Source organism: Syngnathoides biaculeatus, chromosome 17, assembly GCF_019802595.1.
Source record: "Syngnathoides biaculeatus isolate LvHL_M chromosome 17, ASM1980259v1, whole genome shotgun sequence".
Taxonomy (NCBI): Eukaryota; Metazoa; Chordata; class Actinopteri; order Syngnathiformes; family Syngnathidae; genus Syngnathoides; species Syngnathoides biaculeatus.
The window spans coordinates 13,608,421-13,635,539 of NC_084656.1; the positions used below are offsets into that span (position 1 = coordinate 13,608,421).

At 39.7% G+C, this 27,119-nt stretch overlaps 1 protein-coding gene and 1 non-coding gene across 8 annotated transcripts in view; both read right to left on the minus strand.

Annotated features, from left to right (window-relative positions):
* Nucleotides 1-27,119, minus strand: part of vav2 (vav 2 guanine nucleotide exchange factor) — a 153,316-nt gene that overhangs the window by 4,165 nt on the left and 122,032 nt on the right. For 2 of the 7 annotated variants that reach the window (XM_061801114.1, XM_061801109.1), the window contains 24 exons: nucleotides 26,294-26,399; nucleotides 25,000-25,098; nucleotides 23,056-23,124; nucleotides 22,476-22,576; nucleotides 14,533-14,632; nucleotides 11,549-11,644; nucleotides 8,317-8,385; nucleotides 8,155-8,241; nucleotides 7,554-7,642; nucleotides 7,338-7,470; nucleotides 6,998-7,012; nucleotides 6,640-6,749; nucleotides 6,411-6,512; nucleotides 5,131-5,219; nucleotides 4,718-4,731; nucleotides 4,598-4,616; nucleotides 4,273-4,400; nucleotides 2,705-2,776; nucleotides 2,580-2,641; nucleotides 2,227-2,343; nucleotides 1,896-1,983; nucleotides 1,690-1,813; nucleotides 782-868; nucleotides 232-386 (listed from right to left, as the gene is read on the minus strand). In XM_061801114.1, the coding sequence (XP_061657098.1) occupies nucleotides 232-386; nucleotides 782-868; nucleotides 1,690-1,813; nucleotides 1,896-1,983; nucleotides 2,227-2,343; nucleotides 2,580-2,641; nucleotides 2,705-2,776; nucleotides 4,273-4,400; nucleotides 4,598-4,616; nucleotides 4,718-4,731; nucleotides 5,131-5,219; nucleotides 6,411-6,512; nucleotides 6,640-6,749; nucleotides 6,998-7,012; nucleotides 7,338-7,470; nucleotides 7,554-7,642; nucleotides 8,155-8,241; nucleotides 8,317-8,385; nucleotides 11,549-11,644; nucleotides 14,533-14,632; nucleotides 22,476-22,576; nucleotides 23,056-23,124; nucleotides 25,000-25,098; nucleotides 26,294-26,399 (2,131 nt within the window). The remainder of the gene's footprint in view (nucleotides 1-231; nucleotides 387-781; nucleotides 869-1,689; nucleotides 1,814-1,895; nucleotides 1,984-2,226; nucleotides 2,344-2,579; nucleotides 2,642-2,704; nucleotides 2,777-4,272; nucleotides 4,401-4,597; nucleotides 4,617-4,717; nucleotides 4,732-5,130; nucleotides 5,220-6,410; nucleotides 6,513-6,639; nucleotides 6,750-6,997; nucleotides 7,013-7,337; nucleotides 7,471-7,553; nucleotides 7,643-8,154; nucleotides 8,242-8,316; nucleotides 8,386-11,548; nucleotides 11,645-14,532; nucleotides 14,633-22,475; nucleotides 22,577-23,055; nucleotides 23,125-24,999; nucleotides 25,099-26,293; nucleotides 26,400-27,119) is intronic. The other 5 variants (XM_061801110.1, XM_061801112.1, XM_061801111.1 and 2 more) reach the window with 5 other exon arrangements.
* trnal-gag (transfer RNA leucine (anticodon GAG)) lies at nucleotides 11,944-12,016 on the minus strand. Its single transcript has one exon. It is a non-coding gene; the product is annotated as a tRNA-Leu (tRNA).

Consider the following 27,119-nt stretch of genomic DNA (forward strand, 5'->3'; position numbering starts at 1 on the left):
CAAAATAGCTCTGTGTGTGTGTGTGTGTGGTGTGTGTGTGTGTGTGTGTGTGTGTGTGTGTGTGTGTGTCTGTGTACATAGTATATATATTTGAGTCTGCACTTTGGATAAAAGTTTGAGAACCACTAGACTATTTGTTGCCATTTGAATACGGATGAAATGAGAGTAACCAGTAGCGCCCCTGAAAATGCTTCAAATAGATGAATAGCGGAATTTCAGAGGGTTACTTACCCTTCCATTGGCCTCGCCCTTCCACCAGCCTTGGTCTCCACCAATCTTGTTGTATATTTTGACGACATCGCCTTCTCGCAGTGAAAGTTCTCTCATGTCTCGTGCGGCAAAGTTATACCTGGCCACCGCCGTGCTCACAACACGAGGCGTAAACACTGAAAATGTCACAAATAAAACAGGTCAGGTCAATTATTGAGGGCAATTTGAAAGTAAGTTTAAGCTATTAATCGTGAATTTTAAATATGACCTTCTCTGGCTGACAGTTCATACTGCACACAGAGGTAATAATTAGCTCAAAATGAGTGGCAAAAAAATAACAACCTCTAGATCAGTGTTCAGTGACCTAATGTCATCAAACAATACATTGTTTCATTACAGGACAGGAAATTGGTTTTTTTTCCTTCATTAATGAGTTAATAGATCCAGAGGAAAAGTGAAGACGTGTCTCATTAAGACCGCGAACAAAGCGCAGCAGAAATAATGTGTTGCAGGTCAACGTGACAACTCAAAGCGAGGGAAAAGGAATGAAGAGTTAGACGTAAGCCAGTACCTGACCAAAAAGGAGCTGAGCTCTGAGAGGAGAAGTTCAAGCCCTGTGGACTGAGGAAGGAGAAGTTGTAGGAGGCGCAGGTGGCTGCTAAGAGGAAGAAAGAAAGGAAAAAGACAAGGAAATAACTTGGGGAAATGTGTTGTCACACATGGGGAGCAGGAGCCCAAAGAGCAGCGTGAAAACAGTGTAGGTTTTTTTAAGTGAAGTCTCTGAATCCTCAGCTTGTTTTTTTTAGGATGATTTTTCATGTGAGTCTTTTGTGTAAAACAAAGAAAAACAGAAACTGAACAGGAATGCAAAGAAGTCATTTTCTGGTTGAGGAGACGGAAAAAGTTTATGATTTTAAAATCATGCATCTGTGAATCATAACATGCACATTTGACTTCCAAACGTGTAACGAGTGATACGACGCACTTTGCATGCACAATTTAAGGACTCTCGCATACATGAATTATGCGCACACGTGCCACAGGTAACTTGATTGCACGAAAGGTGCAGGTGTGCATTACTGAAACACACCAACCTCGGTTCATCGTTGACTACTGATGCCACTTTTAGACAAAAGACTTGTTTTGATAATTCTTCCAGACTAACTTGAAAGAGAAATTACATCAACCCCCAAAAATTCAATTCAAAAGAAGGATAGCTAATTTAAAAAAATGTTGACACATACTAATTATCATACGGTGGAAGATGGAATAATGGAACTGTACTCTACAAATTTGTTTTTCATCCACTTTAGAATACCTAGCAAAATCCAGAAGGTGACCAGATGAGCATCTTCAAGGAGATTTTTGAACAAGTGTTCAATTTCTGTGTCGCTATTGATGCTATTGATATCCACCAACTAAATGGTTAAACAATACAAATGCGTAGCTTTTACAATTTCCGACTAGCAGGAATCTTACCTGGCGAGTGGGTGCTGGTCCGTGTTAATGAGCGCTCCTTTGCCTTGTAGGGATATCGCAGTGTGGTATCTAGCAGCTTGAAACTCTCTTTGAGTGAATGGGACTGATAATACTCCACCAGCTCCTGTTACATGAAAATAAAAGGAGAGTTTCATTTGATCCAACACGCCTTGCTGTACAGTGAATCTTTTGTTTTTGCCACTTACCAAAAGGCTTTCGAACTTCTTGGCCTCGGTAATGTGAATCCAGCTGTCTTTCTCAACGACTTTGATGTGTTTCACTTCGTCGTTAAATCTGTGAGGTAAAACAATATATTGCTTCCGCACCTCTTGTGACTTTTGTTTGCTCACGGGCGAGTGAATGACTTCATCACGACGGCGTTACTTTTTGGACTGGTAATAATACAGGATTAAAGCGGAATCAGAATTTCACAAAAGTTAATTACTGAGGATATACAATGCACGTGCACAGACAAAATAGATGAGACAAAAACCATCCAATTGATCATTTTCTCCATTGTACGAAAGTAAAACTCACTTGATGCTGATGGCAAACCTCTCTGCTTCAGCCGTCCTCTCTCTGATGAGGTAGGTCCCGCTGCTGTGGGATTTTAAGAGGTTGTCAGCCTGCTGGCGCTCCATGTTTCCTGCAAACCTAGACGAGGAGGAGCAGAGAATGAATGCAGAATCATTTCATGTAATGACTTTGATATCAAGCAGTCATGCAGTCATTCATCATTTGACAGTAGCAGTTCATCAAGTCCAATTTAAACACACGACAACTTGTTAACACTGATGGAGCTGAAAGAATAGACCGAGTAATGATAGAGTAGAACACAGCGCAGAGTGCATATCAAACATTTAGAACAAATCGCAAGTTAAGGGGCCTACCAAGGATATCCGTAGTAGTCTGCGTCTCTCGATGACTGCCGGCTGGATAATGACTGGAAGGGCTGTCACAAATAAAACAAGTTGAAGTCGTCCAAAATGTAAAAGGTCACCTGTTGCCTGCTTACCTTTGGGTCAAGGTAAGGTTTTACACAGGAACTGGGGAAGAAGCCATTCTTTTGTGTTTGCATCAGCCTTCCCTGGAAGACAATTAAATGTAATAAACACAAAACTATTAAATAGCTGAGTAACAAGTGCAATACGTAATAAAAGTTAAATGTTCAACAATGTTAATAAAAACTGAGCATTAATGTCTTTGGAAGGAGACGTGAGTGTCTTATATATACACAACGGCACAGTAAGAGGCCGCAGACCTTCTTTGCGCCGAGGACCATAAAACTGACATTCGTCATTTACCATTATGTATTGCGGTTGCTATTGATAACTGCATTATACAGTTAATTTCTATAAATGTTTTTTCCCCATCTTTCTGTCATAGTGTCTCAGACACTTTACAATTGGATACATTATTCGTTCACTCCACAGTGACACCTAGTAGTGGTAAGCTACTTGTACTTTGTAGAGTCACAACAGCCCTGGGGCCATCTGACGAGGGAATGGCTGCCATTCTGCCCCCACGGCCCGTCCGACCACATTCATTCATAGGGAATGTGGATTAAATGTTTTGCCCATGGATACGGTTACAACATGTGCTCGGGCAAGGGTACGAATCACCAACCCTCCTGTTGCAGGATATATTCTGCCCACCAAACCGTCCAGATACAAAATCACTACATGCAATTCATATAAAACTCCATAATTACTTAAATAATGCAGCTGTTTTAAAATACACATACTTGCAATGTGTTTAGTATATAGTAGTCAAGTATAAAGTTTTTATAAAAAAATGAATAATGTACTATATTGCAAAAATCCGATGCAATGGCTGGACAGCACTTGAAAGGGGCATGACTTCTCCTATTCTTTTGATTTTTTTTTTTGTTCTCAAAAGGAGCATGCCCTTGATAACGAGCATATAAACAACTTGAAAGTAGTTATTTCTTATTCATCCAACCATAGAAATAACAAAGGGCCAGCATTCTCTGCCATTCATGATGAGCGAACGGGACTGACTTTTAATAAAGAGCACGATTAGCTCTTCTCAAAATGAAAATGCCATAATCATATTTCAAAGCCAATGAAGCACACACACTTCGTTACTGGAGTGCACTGAGGCAGAATACTGTGAGCAAACAATGCACTGAATGCTAAAAAAAAAACTCAACAAATTTGTTCAAATGCCAGGTTTTAATGATTTAAAAAAAAAATTAGATCAAGACAAATACTGTAATGTCGAAACTTTTCTCTACATTAAAAAGAGCTATAAAATGTTGAAATCTGAGCAATTTTAATTTAAATATTTTCCGGAAGGCAAGTGAAAAACAAACAACTTAGCTAATGTGGTTGCACATGCATGCCTGTCACTATTTAAAGTGCCTCTGAGTGACCCCAAATGAAGAACAGATGTTCTAATAGGCTTTTTCTGACATTTTTTTTTTTTTTTGCAAAGATTTATCTTGGTCTCATTTTAAATTTCACAAAAACGTGGAATTTGAATAGAAATGTAAAGACCTTTTTATATTCACCGGTTTGCCATGCTGTGCCTCAGTCACAAGGAGCTAAGTGTCTGCCTTACCTCCCACCATGCAGTGTCAGGATCCCCCTTGAGCAGCTCGATGTAGTCTCCTGTTTGAAAGGAGAGAGTTGCCTTTCCCGGTGGTGCCGGTGTACCGTGGTAGTTCCTCACTGCGACCATCTTGGGACCTGCACGATACGCCACGCAGCATGCTTTTAAAAAGCTATCTTGGGAACTTTAGTATGAGTGGTCATATTTGATAATGTTATATAGGAAGGATGAAATAGCTCTTTCCACAAGATGGCAGTAAAGAGCTATGCTACAAAAATAGTCTGTTTTTATTTCAAATCATGAGCTTGTGCGTGCAGGAGCTACACTTACTTACCAGAAGACATTCCAGGTTCCTGCAAATGACAAATAAAATTCAAAATCATTAAGATAGTTATTAATGAGTCTTTATGTATGAATTACACAAAATAACCCCACAGTATTTCCATGTACTTACCAAGTCAAGAGGATCTGAAATAAAGACAAGTGCAAGAGGAAATCAGAGAGGGTATTTAATAATGATCATCATAATAATAATAATAATAATAATATGTATACTACATTTAAAGAAAAGAGCCTCTTTAAAGCGACCCAAGGACACTTAAAACAATACAAATGTGAAAAAAATAAACCAAATGAGGATTTAAAGTGGCTTTTCAGTTCAATAAATCATTTGATAATTGAATAAACAAAATAACAGAAGAACAGAAGAAAGTACATTAGGTACACATGTGTCATGTTTCCACATTTTACTCATGAGTGAAATCGGGCCAATCAGAAAGTAATATCAGATTTAAAGTGTTTGTCAGGGGTAAACAATAACAAAAGAAGGTAGTGTATTTGAGATACATAAGAGGAACACAGACATACTGATTTTGCAGATTGTGATCACTTCCAGACACTCTTTGTGTGCTCCCGTTCCACACCGAGAGCAGAAGTAACCCTGATAGAAGATGCCCCTAAAGGATAAACACACACACAGACGCACACACACAAACACAAACAAGTAAATCTGTGATCAACACAACAGCTGGCTTGGTTTCAAATGAACTTTTTGTATGTGCAATAATGATTGCCCTGCGGAATTAAATAAAGTTTTCTGAAACTGGATAGACAAAGCTGTTTACGGTAAGAATGCCATGACACTTTCTCTTTTCCATTTGGCCAGCCATTATTTTTATCCGTCCATTTTCTGAGCTGCTTATCCTTAGAAGGGTCGCGGGAGGGCTCGAGCCAATCCCGGCTAACATCGGGCAGGAGGCAGGATACACCCTTAACTGGTATCCAGCCAATCGCAGGGCACATACAGACAAACAACAGTTGCACTCACAATCACACCAAGGGGTAATTTAGAGTGTCCAATTAATGTTGAATGTTTTTGGGATGTGGGAGGAAAGCGGAGTGCCCGGAGAAAACCAATGCAGGCATGGGGAGAACACGCAGACTTTTTTTTTTTTTTAATAATTTTTAGCATTTTGCGACATTTGCATTCATCACATACTGTCATCTTGATTAGTAAGTGTCATAAATCACTCGAGGACTGGTGGGGCCACAGGAGTAATTAGCATGTAGCAGAGAGCGAAAATACTGTCCCAAACCTTTTCCACTGGCTGGGAATTTAGGTCAGGCCAGCCATGAAATTTGTGGGTCAATTCACAAAATGGACTTTAGCCAAGCCAACTCTGCTCTGCTCAGTCTGGTGTGACAGAGGCAGACGCGGCGATTCCATGACACGGTTTATCCCGCGCTCTGATGGTTCCGCTCTCTTACATGAAAAGTGGGGGGGGGGGAGTGTTTGTGAGGATAAAGTCTAAAAATATCCACTGTCAGCCTCTGTAAAATGCTTTAAAAAAATTGGTAAATTTCCCCAAATTCCTCAAAAGACTGATGGAAGAAATTACAGTTGCTGAATTTAAAATGTAAAAACAAACATCCAACTTTAACTTTGCCGATAAGGGACAATGAACATGTTCATGCCGGTAAATAGAAGTGAAACAATGTAGAAAGTTACAATACTATTTTAGTGTGCTGACTTTAGATAACGTATTTGCGCAATGGCAATTCGTACGACTTAAGGGCAGTTAGAACACAAGGTTGGAGGACACTTTCATTGTTGCTTTGGATTGTGTTGCTCGGCTTGTTTTCGTTACCTCAGTAGCATCTTGCAGGCTCGACAGTTGGTGTTCTTATCGAATGTGTGCATCTGGAAGTTATGTTGGTTAGCTGTGGCTCTCTCAGGTTTGATATTGGACCTGCAACAACCCAAAAACTGACTATTTGTTTGTCTGGGTTATAGGCTCTGATGTTTGGTTGATGTAATTAAGTCCAATGCCGAAGCGGAGTGAGCAGAATCTAACCATACTTTGCAATAAGACTCACATGGCCATTTCAAACTGTTCCATCCACTTCCTCTTTGTCTCTTCTGTTTTACAAAAGAACTGGAAGCCCTGCTTTCCTTGCAGGTGGATCAGGTAGAAGCCGTAAGACCACTGGAGACAAAACATGAGCAAGCTCAAAGCAAACTCATCAACTCATGCATTAAAGTTTGGGACGTCCATTTATTTGAAAACTAAACAATGCTGTACATGCTTTAGCAATGGCTGTGTACAAAAAGCTTGAAGGCCAGTACGAGTACAGTGCGTGCATTTGCCACATGACACCCAAAAAAACACCGGCACCGCTGCCAGAACTAGGCCATCATGAAAAGATGAGTTCAATGAAAGTCGCTTGAGCTTACCATTTTTCCACTTGACTGGTAAGCATGCAAAAAGAAAGACACCATAAAAAGACCGAGTTACACATGCAACACTGACAGACACATGCAGATTTAAAACAAAAAGCCATGTTAGACTAGCCGTGGTATGCTCTGCTGTACATTTTTATGAATAAATTAGAGTTGTTGCATTTATATGATTTCTCAAGCATGGATGAGTACAACTAGCATGTCAAAGCCTTTTTTCCCCCAATTCTATTTGCAAGATTGCCATCAACATTTCAACAAATGTCATGATTGCCACTGGATGTTTTCTATCACCTGTCATCAGAAAATATTTAAAATTGTAATTTGGACCGCTTACCTTTTTCATGTCTCTGTTGTTCATGGGGTCATCAGACATCTTATAAGACTGTAGTTCAATAATCTCTTTGAGCTCGTAGCTATAACCTTTCCTCTTGCAGACAATAACCACTTTATCAAACAGGAAAATATACCTGGAAACACACATTTTACAGTAAGTGAATGCTGCTTCATGCATTACATTCATTAATTTTTTTCATCCATCTTTGAGACTCACCGGTCCTGTTTAGTACGGTTGACGATGGAGCACACCTTAAGCTCTCCGTCTATCTTTGGTCTGCCGTACTCCTCCAGCTTCACCTGCTGCTTAGGTCACACAAGAGAGTCAGGGTCAATTCACTGATCGCTATGACTAATGAGAGCCTATACATAATTCAGAAGCATACGAGGCTCACAGAGAATCCAAATAGATATAGAATAAATGATGCGGCTCCTGGTGGGCTGGAGTACATCTCCATCTTCCAAGTCATGTAATCCATTTTCGAACGCCTAATGATGTGCCATAATTCAAGTGGGACCCCAAAATTGAAATTCCCTTGAGGTTCTAAATTTGGAAATGTACTAAAATGAAATTGCACAAAAATGAAGGATTTATCATGTATGATGTCTCTCTCGTTGCGTCTATCGAATACCTGCCCACCCATCAAGTATGAAATTGACCAACCAAGACAACCTTTCGTTTTATGGCTTTTTATCAACATGCTTATGAGTGAACCATTGTGTATTTTCTGAAATTAAAAAAAAATCCCTCTATAATCAAAATGAAATACCCAAAACCACCTGTATTATAGGAATGATGATCAAGTGAAAACACTTACAAGATTTTCAATAGAACTTTGGAATTCACTTATTTTCTTCAGTGTCTCGTTGTCCCGCTTGACCTCATTGATGTACATGGCCAAGTCCTGAGAGAGCAAAAAAAAAAAAAAAAAAAGTTCATTTCGAGCACAAAATTAATGACAAATAATTGTAACTCAGACCTGCATCGCCTCCAGCGCTTCTTTCAGTTGTTGCCTCTCTGGTCGATCCGTCGAGTGACTAAGAAGTTCCTGTAAGGAAATACATGGTGTTGTGTTGTGTTATTGTTGTCCAGCATAACAGAAAATTCTTTTTGACATCAAGTGTGAATTTGAGATGATATTGACCACTCATGGCAAGAGAGGTTCGCCGATAGTGATGGAGTTAAGCTCTTTACTCTGATTATGGATTCAACCCTGAAATGGTTTGGAACACTGAAGCCAACCAAGGACAAGGCAACATACATAAAAGAGGAGGACATCACAGTCAGTTGTAGAAGATTCCAGTTCTGAAACTGCAGTAACCAGAAAACCACAACTGTGGTCTGCCTCAAACAAACATTTCACATCTTTATGATCAGCAATTGCTTTTGTACTCTTCCACCAGGGGGGGAAATAATTAAATGCTGCAATGATGTATGAAATGCAGTTGAGCTGCAATGAGATTTAGACCAATAAATCATTGCAAGTGGAAAAGGAGACCATGTGCAACAAATTATACTGTACTTCCATTGAAATTGAACTCACCTGATAAAGTCACAACAAAGGCAAATCTCCAATGCAAACATACTGATTTTCAACATTTGACAGGATAAAAATTATATTATAGAAATCTATCAGCATTAGACATTTCATTAGGTAAATCTATAAAATCCATTGAAAACTAATATGGCTATTTCTTTAGCATTTAAGTGTAAGGAGTTCTGTAGTTTCTGGTCCTTGGGGTATTTTGATGAAAGCATATCACAGTATACCTGCCAACTTTTGTGTGTGTGTTTCTTTCGGCTTGTCCATTTCGGGGTCGCCACAGCGTATCATCTCAGATGTATATATATATATATATATTATATATATATATATATATATATATATATATATATATATATATATATATATATATATATATATATATATATATAAATATATATATACAAATATATATATGTTTGCCACAATTTTTACGCCGGATGCCCTTCCTGACGCAACCCTTCTCAGGGAGTGGAGGACCCAATGGCATACGAACCCACAACCCCTGATTTACCAAACCAGTGCTCTAACCACTGAGCTACGGGGCCTCCACCTACCAACTTTTGTATATTTCAAAAAATAAATGGTCTCTTTGCACATGTTTGCTTTATAAGACAATCATTGGCTGTTGATCATTTTGATTATATTAACAATTTTTAAGTGAGTTGAACAATTGATTATGTTCAATCGCGACTTACTTTTGCTTCTGCGATTCTTCTATTTAAATCCTTTTTGATTTAAATCAAGACATGAAACAGGACATCAAACATGACCTAAAGTCTACAGTATTCTTCCTCTTAAAAATAATCAGCAGATAAAGATGAATTTGATCTTTGGCAGCAGACCCACTTTCAAGAACATAGAGAAAAATACCTAACCAAAAGATAGGGATGTTTTGGGTGACATTTTAAATAAGGTGTTAAAAGTGAAATTTTTAGACCAAAGAAGTCATAATGATTAAATATATATCCATTGTAAAAGCCATGGTAAAACACTGCCTGAGGAGAGTTTCTTGTGTTCAATCCATGGATGAATAGAAAAATACTGCTAGGGTGATATCTTTCCATCAACTGAATGTCAGACAAACACAAACACAAACAGAAACACAAACACACACACAAAAAATGAGTGTGTACGACATGCCCCGTGGTCACAGTATACAGCAACACCTCCCTGAAAAGCTGTGAAGAGCAGTGAAATGGGGTGAGCTTAATTTCCTCAGAGCACGGTTGATTTGACCTTAGTGCCTTGCTGAATCTTTGGACTGCAGGGGCTGAATTCCAACTGATACACAAGTCAGAGTACTGCCTGGAGTTTAATGACCTAACACAAAATCACTTGCCATAATGCACCACATCATGAAATCTAATGATCTATAGTTGAGTTGCAAAGTCAATGAAAACAGGGCGGAAGTTACTGTACAATTGCTCAGCGGATTTCATATGTCGTCAAAGAGAAAGGAGCACACTGAAGAGTTCTTCGTTATTGTTTCGACCAGTACATTATTTGTTTTTATCAAATATGAATTCCAAGCCGGCACAACTCAAGGTGAGCATCACACCTGATGCTCCTACAAATGTTGGCTACTTGTATGAATAAATAAATAAAACCATGAATCATTCAGTGAGCATGAATGCTCCCAAGTCTTAAAAAGTGCTCATTGCTAACCCAACACATAATGCAATACAAGTGGACTGAGCGGTTCTGCAAACAGTGAATTCCCAAAACCAAGGGAAATTTCCTTCAAAGTAATTAGAAATGCTGAGTTTAATAGTTTAAACCACAAATAAACCACATATTATGATCCCCAAACCCTTTATTGGCTTTTCAAAAGCTTATGAATTTATTCAAGAATTTTTCCATTAAATCTTCCTCCTAGTTTCTAACCGTCTTGGAGGTAATGAGGTTTCACACAGGCATTCACCCAACCCTTCTTAATTCGAAAAATATGATATTTCAAATTCAAAACATTTTACTTGTGGAGAAAATTAACTGTTCATCATTTGCACACAAAACCACTGTTCAAAGAACAAAACAAACAAAACTATTTCACACAAAAACAAAATGCCGCTGTTGCCATTTACCTTGGCAAGTGTCATTATCAATACCTTTTTTCAAACATAGTCTGTTCCTTTGTTTTTATGCCTACAATCCTTAAAAAAAAAAAAAAAAAAAAAAAAAAATCACAAATATGTCCGATGCAGGCTTTCCTAAAATTCGAAGTAGTTCTTAACGGCCTGCCAGGAAGTGGCATGGATGCTTTTCTCACTTGTTCCTTGATTGCTGTAGGAGGATATGAACATACAAAGATATGGTGGATATAAGACGTGCTGACGCTTTGGCGATTCCATGTTTGTAGATGGCACGAAAACTACTGTGGTCGGAGCCTGATGACCTTCCCCAATTTTCAAATTCCCTGTTGTGTATTACAAGAAGGACCTGATACACACTGCTATCTCGCAATGTGGAGGTCAGGAAGAGCGATGGTTCTGGTTGGGGCTTGAACTCATTAATATATGTAGAATGTTACAGTACTAATAGGCAGGTAACTGCCTGGACATATCCCAACGGAATACAAAGAGCTCTTCAAGATTATGATAAGATAAAAATTGTTTAAGTGAAAGTGGCCACTAGCCAAACCTATGCTTTCATTTATACTGCAACCTACCTTTAATAGTAGGTGATACTTGAGTACCCTCTGCATGGGAACCACCAGAAGATCCTGCAGCTTGAATTTGCCTTCCTGCACTTTCATCGTACATTCCTAAAAGGAAACAACACACACAGTACGTCTGTTCATTTCACATTACATAATTCAGCGTGTACTATTTCCTACCCAATTAAGCGACCTCCATTCTTGATTAATAATTTGTGGCACGTAGTTGCTGTGGCGGCAATAGAGTCTAGATTACGGGTACGATTCCAATTCGCAAGAATAGTAAGTTTCTTTCGGCTTGTCCCTTTCGGGGTCGCCACAGCGTGTCATCTCAGATGAACGCACATATGTTTGGCACAATTTTTACACCGGATGCCCTTCCTGACGCAACCCTTCTCAGGGAGTGGAGGCCGCAGTGGGATACGAACCCACAACCCCTGGTTTCTCAAACCAGTGCTCTAACCACTGAGCTACAGGGCCTCTTCCAATTCGCAAGAATGAGGTGAGTTAATTCTTCGAGCCCACAAAAGCACTTTGTTGTCCCAGCTACGTGTGACACAAATACCGTGCGTGCTTAACTCGGAGGTTCCTTTGACAAAACCAAATGGCCTGCTTCCAAAATAAACAGTAAGCCTTTAATAAGGCTCCCTCCTGGAGGTTTGTGTCTCAGCATGTTTTCCAGATTTCATAACTCTGCAGTAACAAAGGAGGCTTATTACATTCCAAACAACTTTGGTGTATAACAAGTATGTAACAAATATTGTAATCACCATACAACGCTTTTAGGAGAATACAATGTTTCACCACCTGTTTGCGAATTCACTTATGCGCTATTTTTTTGAGGGTGGAGGGTAATCCTTGATCTTTTCTTCTTCTCTTCTATGACTCACTTACTCACCTATTTGCTCCTTTGTGCTCTTTCCAAAATCCTTTCAAATGCCACAAGATGGAACCAGTGGTTTGTGGAATAGAAAATAAGGTCCTAGTTTTTAATTAGAAAGGGCCTCGGAGTTATGCTTGAAGTGACACTTGAGTGAGGGACAGGATTTTTTTTATGTCAGGGAGTAGCAAAGTTTTGGTTAGGAGGAGGAGGAAGTTAGCGGAGTTGTCGCTGCATGTATATATCCTATTCAGTTGCACTTTATTAGAGTCAAATCATCTGTAAACCCGGGTAATGTTGTTTTGGGCTCAGAGTTTGTGGTCCAGTATACAATTTTAAATATTACTATACACAATTATACACATTATCTGGGGGACATTAATTACAGTTGTTATGTTTTGGGTTTTTTTTGCTAGTAACGGGAGGCCCTGATCACCATCACGCACACTTGCAGGGATTACTAAATCTCTGTTTTAAATCTGGTGGCCCAATAATTCTTTTCATCTGCCTCCATGTATAGGACCCACTTGTTAGAGCACAAGTCTCTCACAGTTCTGAGGACCCAAGTTCAAACATGGTCTTGTCTGTGTGGAGTAGGCATGTTCACCCCTTGCATGCATGAGTTCTCTCTGGTTTTCTCCCATATTCCAAAAACATGCATGATGGGTTGATTCTTCTTCTTCTTTTTCTTTCGACTTGTCCCGTTAGGGGTTGCCACAGTGTGTCATCTTTTTCATTTTAAGCCTATATCGTGCATCCTCCTCTCTAACACCCACTGTCCTCCTTCACAACATCCATCAACCTTTTCTTTGGTCTTCCTCTCGCTCTTTTGCCTGGCAGCTCCATCCTCAGCACCCTTCCACCAATATACTCACTCTATCACCTCTGAACATGTCCAAACCATCAAACTCTGCTCTCGCGAACCTTGTCTCCAAAACGTCCAACTTTGGCTGTCCCTCTCATGAGCTCATTTCTGATCCTATCCAACCTGTTCACACTAAGCGAGAATCTCAACATCTTCATTTTTGCTACCTCAAGTTCTGCTTCCTGTTGATTCTTCAGGGCCACCGTCTCTAATCCGTACATCACGGCCGGCCTCACCACTGTTTTATAAACTTTGCCCTTCATCCTGGCGGAGAATCTTTTTTCACATAAAACACCAGACACCTTCCGCCAACTGTTCAACCCTGCTTGGACCGGTTTCTTTACTTCCTTACCACACTCTCCATTGCTCTGTATTGTTGACCCTAAGTATTTGAAGTCGTCCACCTTAACTATCTCTTCTCCCTGAAGGTTCAATCTTCCTCCTCCGCCCCTCCCATTCACGCACATATATTCTGTTTTACTACGGCTAATGTTCATTCCTCTCCTTTCCAGTACGTACCTCCATCTTTCTAATTGCTCCTCTGGCAGCTCCCTGCTTTCAATGCAGATCACAATATCATCTGCAAACATCATGGTCCAAGGGGATTCCAGTCTAACCTTATCTGTCAGCCTATCCATTACTATCACAAACAGGAAGGGGCTCAGCGTGGAACACTGATACAGTCCCACCTCTACCTTAAATTCTTCTGACGCACCAATAGCACATCTCACCGCTGTTCTGCTGTCCTCATACATGTCCTGTACTATACATACTATAACATATTTCATATTCATATTTCAATGTAGATTTAGTTCAGTGATTCTTTTATGTACCACAGATAGGAGCCCACATACCACACTTTGAGAATCACTGGTCTTGAGCAGGGAATGGCAAAATGTTATTTCTGCATGTAACAAAATGACTTTGAACACTCAAATTAGACAGTTGGTTTAAGATTGCTTCCAAGTAAAATAGCCAATGTCTATTTGAGTCCTCCTTGGAATTATGAAATGAAAGCCAAACTTAAAATATCCACCTGCATGGAACCAAAAATACTGTCTGAGTTCCATCATCATTTTATGGCAGAGGTAACAATGTGCTTTTCAGTGTTTTGGTGTGGCCTTTAGATTGATGTTGAGACAAGACACGTCTTCACGTGAAGTTGCAATTTTCATTAGTGTTAAATTAGGTTTTGGACTTTAGGTAGCAAATTATGTTGGATAAAATCACTCTCTAAGTGTAGTGGATTACCTCTACTTTGATCTTCACATCCTCCCGTGTTGCTATTAGTTCATCCAGTGTCTTCTGGGCATTCTCCATGTGGCTGCAGTACTGGCCGTAGAGCAGTAACCTGGGGAGATAAAATTAAAATCCAGACACCGTTAATTCATGCAGTGTAGTACATAGTGTGGGAATATTTTTTTTTCCCACACCATTTTATTTCTTCAAACTATGTGTGTTTTTTTGTTTTGTTTTGACAATCATAGTGATGTGGAATTATTCGACATTATTATCAACAAGTTTGCTATAAAATACACGTCATCATTATGAATGCTGGCAATCTAGATTTCAACGTGTGCAATATTGGCTCACATTTGTTGCTCAGACAGACAAATGTAGGAATCTAAAATAAACTACAGTTACAAAGTCAAAACCTCTCTAACATTGAGACCTTTGTTTCAGGTATTTTCCAACTGCTGGGCTGATCTACATCTGTGTCTCCCTGTTGACTATGCTGACATACTAGTGCTGCATTTATCCACAAGGTTGTGAAATTCCACTATTGTAATAGGATTTACCACAGTTTTATAATTGGATAAATGCAATGTTTTATTTAAATTGATCATTAAACATTTCACCAGTTGCCTTGCCTGTATGTATGATGCATAACAAAATATGTACATATAATTTTTTTAATAAACCCAGAAACTATAGAGACAAACGGAACAGCAATGTAGCTACAGTCTTTATTATACAGTACATTATATCCAACATGTATTGTCATTTGGATGACAGTCAATATATCAACAAGGAAGGTGAATGGAATATGTCAGATTAACCCAATGAAAAGATACTGTGGGTTGTCATCATCATCATCATCATCTTAACTCCACAAGAACTGGGCTGGGCTTTTATAATTGCTGCAAAGCACAAATGGTTAAATCACATGCATAATATTGGCGTTAAAGATTTTAGTAAAGTGTGGGAGTACTTTGAAAAATGAAGTCATAAAATCTGTTTAAAACCTGATGTCATTAGGATTGTATGATAAAGGGCGACTCCATCTTTAACTTGAAAGGATGGGTAAATATCTCTGTGGAAGAACTCAGAAAAAAAAAAAACTAGACAGCCCAGAATGGAATTTTTAAAAAATTATTGCCGCAGAGTAGTTAAGACAATGTACTACAGATTCATTTTAAGATTTATAACAAAATGTGTATGAAGGCTAAGGTGAGGAGCTATTTCCCACAAAGGGGAGGTGATGAATGAATATGTGAATAAATGTGTTATAATTTGGAGTGAATTGTGAATACCATGAATAAGTAATGATTGGATTTGAATCCCAGGGCAATATTTGGAGGGGTCTTGCCAATAAAATGTAATGACTGGGCCAATAAAAGATGGTGCTTGATTCTGTTGCTGTGCTGAGTTGCTTTTATCGGGAGGTGAGGGGGAAAAAAATCTTTTAATTTTGAGCAGTGAGCAGTGAGGATATGAAGGCTATGTTCATTAGATATCATAATGGAAACCTGACATAGTGCTAGAGATTCAACCAAGGGAGAGCTTAATATCAACCCTACATGGGCGTTTCCCACTGCACGTGACACACAATTTTCTCGCTCACAGAATCAAAAAGTAGGCCGTTGGCAAGGATCGTAGTGTGCCTGAATAGAGCTGGCACCCCAGTTTGGTAATCTAACAGGAAACTTCAAGTGGAATCAAGCCTCTCGAAGCTCTGTGGCAGAGACTAGAGGAGCACAACAACTGCGCGGACAGTACTGCAGTTCGGGTAACTCCAATAACTGTGTTTAAAAAGCTTGAAAAAATAAAGAAAGTGGTATATCTAAATAGGGTCAAGGGGGAATTGCAGTGAGCACACCCTAGAGTGGGTCCAGAAAATCATTAGCGCAGTCCTCCAATTTCATCAAATGATGTTTAATCAAAGTAGTGACGTTTGGTGATGTGTCAGCTGCATCCACAAATACAGTGCACAAATTGTTTCTATAGTAGAATGGGACAGGGTGAGCAGTAGTTTATTTGCATGAGACAGCCCCCTCAAAACAGACTAGTTTCGTCAAAATTTTAAAAAAGGGTTAATTTATGGTATAAGATGGGCGTGACTCAATACATTATGTTTAGTCCATCCAAAGAGGACTAATTAAGGACTATTAATGAAATGATTTCTACTATTTATTACAGTATCTTAATAATAAACACTGTTCTTTTACAATGTGAATGACATTAAAACATGTACTGTGTTTTCTACTTCCCGCCATAAAGATGCAGAGTGAATAATTCTACTCCAGGCTGTGTGAAGTTTTGCCAGTCCCCCAAACTCGAGGTGTCATGCGACACTTCTGTCACATAATTTTATGAGCTGATCATGTTTGACTCTATAGATTCACCAGTGATGATCAATGGAGCATCTCTGCAGCTTGAGCAAGGCTCCCCTGCGGTAAGTCTCTATCAAGCGTCTGATTAAGACTTGCTCTGCACTTGAGGAGACAGCTGCCCTCAGCTCCTTCTCCGCAGCAACAGTGTTGAAAAGTATTCTAAGTGGTCGGGGGAAGTCCTCATGAATAACTTAAGGGACTGTTACAATTACTGGTACTACGAAACTCACTAAATTGTTTTTTTTTTGGGGGGGGGGGGTTTGTACATTCTCGCAACTTTGTTAATTAAATGCAACAATTGGAAAAACATTAAGAGCTTACTGAATTAGAATGATTAAAAAAGTGATTTGTATGCTCATCAAGTTTGAATTTCAAGGAGGATATCAATTAGTACATGCATGGTGGGCGGGGGGGAGAGAGAGAGAGAACGAGAGAGAGAGAGAGAGAGAGAGAGAGAGAAAGAAAGCGAGCGCACAAGCAAGGTGTTTCTAGTGTAACATTGTGTTATCAGTGTGTGTTAACAACCATTCCGTTCTCCACTGCCTGCGGGGAACAAAAGATGCTGCACCATAATGCTGCAATTCCAAGGCACTCTAAAGCTCTCTTTTGGCAAATCTTTAGTCTTCACCTCTGTCACGAGCCCCGGTTCTGCATTTTGTTTGTTAATTGTGTTTGAATCTGCGTAATATTAAAAAATATATATATTTGCAGTCTTTGACAGCAAACAAAATGGCATTACTACGTAAGTACCTCAGAAGACTTTCTGCCTCATCAGTCAGACTAAGAAACATGAACAACAACGGAGGAGATGGCGAACAATGGCCAATATTGCCACGCCAAGCTAAGTCCAGTAGGAATAACACTGGTAACTTTGTTCTGTATGTTGAAACATTTTATAATTAGGAATAATTTGAAAAAAAAATAGTGAAAGGCAAGTATACTGGCATAAACTACTATTACAACAAAATAGAATCATTCAAGCTACATTGAGTCGGAACAAATTCTATATTTTCAATATAATAACGGTGTTTGATTGGAGTCACATGCTTGCTACTTCCACTCATGTATGCCAAAGGGCTAATAAGCACATTGCAGTATGTAGCCGCCTGTTTCTTGGCCTGGGCATCCATAATTAGTCCATCACATACGCTCCACTTGACACCAAGTCTGGGCACACCAGACACACACAGTAGGAGGTAACCACTCATCAAGTCCTTTTCTATGTTTGCAGTCTCTGAAAGTGACAAAAAAAAATTCACAAGGGAAACTCTTGTAGGTTGGCCAGATGTTCATTGTTTGTGTCCAGTGGACAGGGATGGAATGAATAGAATACTTTTATTACTTTTAAAATGCTACATTTATTTATGAAAAATAGCAAAAAATGATGAAACATTACAGGAAGCAATATTTTCTTCTTTTTCTTTTGGCTTGTCCCGTGAGGGGACACCACAGCGTATCATCTTTTTCCATCTAAGCCTATCTCGTGCATCCTCTTCTCTAACACCCACTGTCCTCATGTCCTCCCTCACAACATCCATCAACCTTTTCTTTGGTCTTCCTCTCGCTCTTTTGCCTGGCAGCTCCATCTTCAGCACTTTTCTACCAATATACTCACTCTCTCGCCTCTGAACATGTCCAAACCATCAAAGTCTGCTCTCTCGAACCTTGTCTCCAAAACGTCCAACTTTGGCTGTCCCTCTAAAGAGCTCATTTCTAATCCTATCCAACCTGTTCACACCAAGCAAGAACCTCAACATCTTCATTTCTGCCACCTCCAGTTCTGCTTCCTGCTGTTTCTTCAGCGCCACCGTCTCTAATCCATACATCATGGCCGGCCTCACCACTGTTTTATAAACTTTGCCCTTCATCCTGGCAAATTCTCTTCTGTCATATAGAACACCAGACACCTTCCGCCAACTGTTCCACCCCGCTTGGACCAGTTTCTTCACTTCCTCACCACACTCTCCATTGCTCTGTATTGTTGACCCTAAGTATTTGAAGTCGTCCACCTTCGCCATCTCTTCTCACTGGAGCTTCACACTTCCTTCCTCCTCCGCCCCTCTCATTCACGGACATATAGTCTGTTTTACTTCGGCTAATCTTCATTCCTCTCCTTTACAGTGCATACCTCCATCTTTCTAACTGTTCCTCCGCCTGTTCCCTGCTTTACCTGCATATCACAATATCATCTGCGAACATCATGATCCAAGGGGAATCCAGTCTAACCTCGTCTGTCAGCCTATCCCTTACTACCGCAAACAGGAAGGGGCTCAGCGCGGAACCCTGATGCAGTCCCACCTCCACCTTAAATTCTTCTGACACACCAACAGCACATCTCACTGCTGTTCTGCTACACTCATATATGTCCTGTACTATTCTAACATATTTCTCTACACCAGACTTGCGCATGCAGTCCCACAGTTCCTCTCTTGGTACTCTGTTATAGACTTTCTCTAGGTCTACAAAGATACAATGTTGCTCCTTCTGACCTTCTCTGTACTTTTCCACGAGTAGCCTCAAGGCAAATAGTGCATCTGTGGTACTCTTTCTAGGCATGAAACCATACTGTTGCTCACAGATACTTACTTCTGTCCTGAGTCTAGCCTCCACTACTCTTTCCCATAATTTCATTGTGTGGCTCATCATCTTTCATCTTCTCTAGTTTACACTTTAAAATGGGGACAAGCACACTTTTCCTCGATTCTTCTGGCATCTTCTCTCCCGCCAGTATTCTATTGAATATGTTGGTCAAAAACTCCACAGTCACCTCACCAAATTGCTTCCATACCTCGACTAGTATATCATCGGGACAAACTGTCTTTCCATTTTTCATTCTGTTCAGTGCCTTTCTAACTTCTCCCTGACTAATCAAAGCCAATTCCCGGTCATTCACGCTTGCCTCTTCTACTCTCTAGGAAGCAATATACTAACATTATTTAAAAATCTTTGCATTATTTTAGCCTTCTTCGCCTAGTCAATAAGCAAATAAAACAATGTTATTGGTGTATCAATACTTTAAACAAAATAATACCATTTTAAAGTAAGCTAAGTTAAAAAAAAAATGACACGTACTCTGAAGACTGCCCTGTAAAGGGTTGAAAAGCAGAAGATATTTTCAGTGGGTCTTTTTCATGTACTGAAGGCAGTGGGCATTTATTATTTTGCTCTAGTCTCTTTCATAATGGAAATGTTCTTGGAATGCAGTTATGATTAAACGTGCTCAGGGCAAAGCCTTAACAATTGTACCCTGACTCAAAGTCAAGACGCAAACACTGAGGATATTTCCGAGCAAACCAGAAGTGACAAGCTGTAGTAAGAGCTAATACTCTCTGACACATGGCAGCGGGACTCTCTTACCTCCATTGAACTTATCCAACGCAGAGGAAACGCAGAAAGTATCGTTACAAACGCTCTTGTGAGGAGCCTCATTGAGTGTTCACGATTAGGCCGTGGAATGAAATCAAGTAGCCAGCTTACTTCAGAATTGAATCAGGAAATGTCGCAGATGAAGACATCACCAAGAGGGTGCTTGGATGCCCATTTACTTTCTAAATCTGCCTCTTTGTGAACGCTTCCATTGAGGTCCACTCTTGCTGCTTTGAATTGAGCTGCAGTCGTGATAAACCTGTGACATTTTCAGCATGGCATTCAGCTCAATGACAACTAAGGAAAAAAAAAAGGGCTTTTCATCTTTCGTGCCAACATGAGAGAAAAAATGATTTGAGCACATTGTTGTAAAGGTCATTGGGACTTACAAGCATAGATAACCAAATTAATTATGCCCAGCTAGGTCCTGAGGAACATCACCGGGATGTCTGATGAGCGAGTTCATATCCCCTGGTCAGTGTTGTTCATGGCCGCAGAGAGACAAGACAGTGGCGGCCCCATAATGAGGCAGGTTCACGTGTCAATCATTTGCACCAAGTCAAAGCTTGTAATTCAGAAAATCTGCAAATCTAATGAACTCTTTTCTCAAAATAACTCTGCAGCACATTTTGGAGAATGTCACTGAATTTAAATATTAACGTCATTGGCCAATTTGTTTATGAATAGAAGATAAATATAAACTATGGATCAAAAATGAGGTTAGTCCATTTGTTTAAAAGTAGGATAGGAGAGAATACAATAAATGGCTGCATTAAAAATGTGCTGTCGATGGGATGAGGACATTTTTTTAACAGAAGTGCCAAGATAAATCAGGCAGGCTTGGAAATGCATGTTTAGTTTGGAAAAACGGGTGGGCTGACCGAAAACTCACCTAAATTCTTTTTTTTTTTTTTTTTTTTTTTTTAACTTGTCCTGTTCGACAGCTTAATGATGCAAAAATGTGGGTCTCTCTGCCTGATTATTCCAGACGCATTTTGCTATGCACCAGAAGACGGAGGGAGGAGCATAAGGAGGTCCAAAGTGAACAGGACATGAATGGAGAGGATAAAACAAGGCATGAGCTGTAAGCCAGGCAAGTGAGAGTGGCGGTGCAGTTGCTAAACACCTGTAGAAACTGAGTGGAAATGAAATTACCGTCCGGAAGGATAAAGAAAATAAAGGGATTACAATGTCATTCAATGTGTAAAAGATCAGGATCTCCGGACTCCATCCAAAACGCCCTGACGTGAGACTAAATTGGACCGGAGAGAAGAAGTGGGCCATGGCATCAAAGCTGTGCCATCACCCAACTGCCAAGCATGTCTCCATCACACTGGTGTCCCCTATTATAACCAATTTCCCAAGACAAATGAAATCAAATGAACGCAGAGGGAGTGCAGGGACAAACTCCATAAGAAAAAGAAACCCCTGAATATGCGCCAAAGTTCAGAAATGCAGATTGACCGCTGCAAAGAATCCATGTCATATGGTGGGGAAGAGAATTTTCTTTTGTAATTATGCACTTACAAGGGTGTCAAGCCACACTGTAGTTATGGTTTTCCTCAGACGGTGTTTGGACTGTGAGCCCATAAACATTACATATATGGTAGTTTCATATTATTACGTAATGTACCGTACAACAAATTGAAATGAAATCATGACAATCATAATGTGTCAATTATTTCACGATTTCGCAATTCAAGAGTAGGCCTGGTCCCTATGGCCAGCAAATAGTGGGGGTCCACTGCATTTACGAATGTGATGAGTGACTAACTTCTTGAAGATATTAGTTTTGTAACATGACTTTTTACACAAGAAATGTTGCCTCAGAGCAAGAAGCATGTGGTTGGTAACCGCAGGATTAAGTTAATTGAAGCATCCCATTTTGTGAGCATACTGCAAGTATAAATGTGTCTGTCTCTATATGTCAGTTAGTCATAGGCTGCCGATGAGTCACAGTGTGTACCCGCGTTTGACCATTAGTCAAGGGGGGCATGTTCCTACTATTACCTAATACAGGCTAAGTGGCATACAAAATGATTGATTATTTAAGAACCAACCCACTGATTTCCTAATTGGCTGAATATCTCATGTTCAGGCAACCAAATCAAATTCATCTAATGGGCATAATTCAGTTTATTTTATTTGAACTCTTCTGGGATTTCTTTAATAACCGCAGCATTATCACAGGTAAAAATCAAACATTTTACCAACCGTTCTTTGAAGTCAAGGAAGATCTTTCCCAAACCGTTTCCTCCGGTGACCATGTTGAGGTCAATGGCTCGAAGGAGAGCAAAATGTACTTTGATCACATCCTGAAAGTAGAGGCCCGTTTCAAAGTTACACATCACCTTATTGGGAGGGATACACACGCTGCTTTCAAAGTTTTTTTTAAGAACCTCAAACGTGGGGCCCAGGGGCTAAACCAAGATGACCCTAAGGAGTACATGAGTAGCCTGGGAGCCTGTTATTGATGTACCTCACCAGTGATGGGAGATAATGGGTCATTTATTATTTTTAATCAAAACATAAAAAAAATATAAATAATTGCAGCAAACGTGCTGGTTCTGAAGTGTGCTTTAAAGTGGTAGCTCTTCCTTGCATTAATAGAATAAAAGTATAAGCTCTCAGTTTGTTGAACACGTGAGACTGTATATTGCAGAAAATGGAACTATGATAGCAACAGCGTAATTAATGTTGGATGTTAAAAGCACCATTTCTTAAATGAATACTAAAGCCTTTGTCAATTACACACGACAACACGTTAAGTAGATCAGTAGATCCAGCCACTGACCTCAAGGTTGACGAAGATGGCCTCCATGTCCTGTGGACTCACAATTTGCCTCAATGGGATCATGTAGTTCTTTAGTGGGAAAAGGAGTTGATAATATCATACACTGTACATTCATTTACAAACAAATACAGTTTTTATTGCACTTATGCGTCCAAAAGTAAACCTGCCCCTCCTACAGTTTTAGGGCTGTCACATTCCATCATCATAATACTAACAAATAGATTAACAACAAAGTGCTGAAGGCTTTATTAACCCCAACTCAATTAAGCTTAACGAGTCCTATGATCATAAGAAGGTTGTTTATTCTCATTTAGTCTTGTGCTGGTGTGATGCAGGAAACTCAGGATACACATTTTGTTTAATGAAATTAGTAGGGCTTATGATTTGTTTCCGTCCATCACCTTGCAAATGAAACCTGTCAACATGAAAAGTGATGTGTTAGCAATGTTAGCGCTGTTTCCAAAATGCTTGGTTAATAAGTGAGGGAAGGGACATCTAAATAGGTGTGTTTATTAGGTGTGGAACTGTACAGGGAACCAAGAGTATGACCCATAACTCAGTTTTTGGGTCATGGTTTAGTGCATTTTCGGTAAAGGTTTTGTCCATAAAGGGTGCAATTTTGCTTTATTTTTGTCAGCAAAAATTGGATTTTGTAGTGTACTGGATGATGTAATGTATTTCAAGTTAACTGATAATTGAACAATTTTTGGGAATGTCAAACTGGCTCTTATCTCTTGATTATTTGCATACCCGTGACACCCAATTAAGGGTGGGTCAATTGGACATGCCTGCACCTCACGCAATAGGCAGGGTTAATTCCTCTGTTACAGTCATATGGTCGTAGTTGTTCAAACGTTGCTGACGTGTGCGACAGGGCACAACATGATGTACGTCCGACTGCCATACAGGCGGAGCATGTTAAAACTAAATTATGTGGTTGACTCTGGCTCCCCCCTACTTTATACTAGCAATGTGATGAACTAATTTTCTGGAAGGAAAAAAAAACAAAAGGAGGACGTTGTGCTCTTGTTAGCAAAATTAACATGATTGTGTAATCTGGTATTTTTGGACCAACAGATGAGTGGGTTCTAGTTTAAAAAAAAAAAGTCCATAAGATTGTATTGTTACATGCAGAATGTACCAAACCAAGTACCATCACTTCTCTAGTTTCTGCGTATTTTAGTCCACCATAGTGGTCATATATAGAAAAACATTGCGAGGAAAGTCAACGCCTGGATGTATGTGGTGAACACACTGGCCACAACACTCGTTGCATCTGCCAATACATATGATAGTTTCAATAAAAACTGACCATAACTATCATATTTGAGTTCTCTGGTGAACCGAATATTCTGGCTGTGAGTGTTTGTGTGTGTAAAATATGTCAAAGCCCGAGGGATCAGTTTCTCACATGGTGGCCAATCCAGTAATAACCACTATTGATCTCTTCCTGTGACATTTGACGCTTCCATACTGCGAAGCACAAATGGAAACTTACACCATATTGTGGTTCCAGGATAGTACAAATCCATCCATCCATTTTCTTAGCCGCTTTACTCAAAAGGGTCGCGGGGAGTGCTGGAGCCTATCCCAGCTGTCAACGGGCAGAAGGCGGGGTACACCCTGAACTGGTTGCCAGACAATCGCAAGGCACATCGAGACAAACAGCTGCATTTACAATCACACCTAGGGGCAATTTAGAGTGTCCAATTAATGTTGCATGTTTTTGGGATGTGGTAGGAAACCGAAGTGCCGGGAGAAAACCCACGCAGGCAGGGGGAGAACATGCAAACTCCACACAGGTGGGGCTGGGATCGGACCTGGTTCCTCAGAACTGTGAGGCCAATGGTTTACCAGCTGATCCACCATGCCGCCTAGTACAAATCGGAATACAAAAAAATAAATAAAACAAATATCTGTGTACATAAACATGTCGTCACCCACCTTCTCAATGTCCTCTAGAGTCTTATAATACTTTGCTTCAGTCTCCTGGATCTCCACTAAGCAGCAATTTCTTTTGTCATCTTCTGTCATGCCCATTTTCTATAACATGCACCGGGAAATGAAAAAAAAAAAAAACCTGAATAATTTTACTGTTACAACAGGATGACTGATAGCTCTCTCCAACTGTGTTAAGCAGGCTACATGACAGGAGCTGCTGCGGTAATAATTATTAGTCAAAATAATAACTGCAAGTGTCCCCCGAACACAACTTCAACAATTTCATGGATTTATAATAGATACAATACATGTTTTTAAAACACATTGAGATATAATCCATAAAGAATATGAAATTCATCTATAGGATGGATATTTACTTATACGTCGTCATGCAAATGCTTACCCAAGCACACACACCAATCTCCCCAATAAACATGTACACAGGCACCCACACGCATGCAAATGCACACACACAATGTGGAATGGAGATATCTAAAAGTATCTTTTCAAAGCCCATTATTATGGTATAAATCAAAAGCAGATCAATTATTTGAAGGTAATAGTATAATGTTTATCTACTAGTTTCATTGTGACTTGTATGGTGGGTGATGGCTCATCGCAGTGTAGTCATCTCCTGATGTCATGTTTGCTCCCATGGGCATGAAGTGAAATTTGGGACCAGCTGCCCTGTACATCTAATTAACAAGCTAATTGGCAAGTCGTCCTTGTGGGACGACTAATCCCCTTTGTTTTGTTTTTGTAAACACAGTGGTGATGGAGTCTGTGGGGGGGTGGGGGGGGGGGTTGTCGGGTTCACTTTGATGCCAGAATTGATCGGGAGGGCAGCAGCACTCACCTGCATGTATCGGATCTGCAGCATGAGGAGGGCAAAGCAGTCAAATAAAAAAAAAAAAAAAAATCACAATAGAAAAAGAATAATCACAAAGCACATCAGGAGGTACTGTAGAACCACTTAGTACAGGTCAGCTCCACCATGGATATTTTTCTCTGTGGTCTTTCCTTTTCAGTAGGCTTACACAAAAGGTTCTTCACCCAATGGCAAATTATGTAATTGCTTTTATTAGTGCAGGTATGGCTGAATGTGGAAAAAAAAACTGGAAAATTCTCCCTTCTTTTTGTACCCATCATACAAAATTTTACAAATGCACACATTGTAATAATCAGAATTCCCAAGTGAAGGTGTCCAATGTGTTGCTTATCTAAGAACTAAATAGGATGCCAGCCGCTGACCACAGAAACGAGATTTGATTAGATTTTTACTCTCCAAACGACTTACCATGGGTTGTCGTACTTCCACTTTAATGATATCTTCGTAGATGTCATCGCCATCGTCCTCACACGGCACACAGTCGTAGATGTCATCCTCACCCAGGTCGTGCTCACTGGAGAAGAAAGGTAAGTTAGGTAAACAACTTGATCAGGAAAAATTGCTTTTCTTTGAAGGTGGACAATTCTCAAGCTAAAGATCACCTGCTTTAATTTTGATGTTCACGTCTTTACTGAATTGTGCGAATGTTTTCTTGCTTTTCGACCATTATGAGTCCACCCGGCGGCGTAGCACAGTTTGTGTTCACTTATTGAGCAAAAGTACCCATAGAAAGAACCTTTGATATTGAATCCAAACTGAGAATCACCAAAAATAACAAATGACCACATGCACTAAATAAACATGGGAAGACATCATTGATTAACAATTGGTAAATAAAGCTCTGAGTATTAAAACTTTTCATCAAACACTTTTCCTGCACTGTGAAGACTAAAGGTTTTCTGAAATATGGTACATGCTTTTTTTTTTTGAAGCAGACAATAAATTTGACATGCCTTCTTATGAGTGAGCCTCATTTCATGCACTTGTCTTCTGTCATTGCTAATAAAATGAAAAGATGAACATACAGTTGCTCTTTCCCTTTGCTGTTGCGTGTTGCAATAATCCCGAGTTCACTGTGTGTGTGACAAGGGTGAAAAACAGAGGAGATAAAACTGCCTTTCAATCAAATATTCATCTTTGTCTTCACGCTCATGCAGGGCCTGTTTGAAGTTTTAATTGAGGTGGCTTAGTTCACGAAAAATATTACGTTTCCACTTGCTTCATTAAGGAAAGG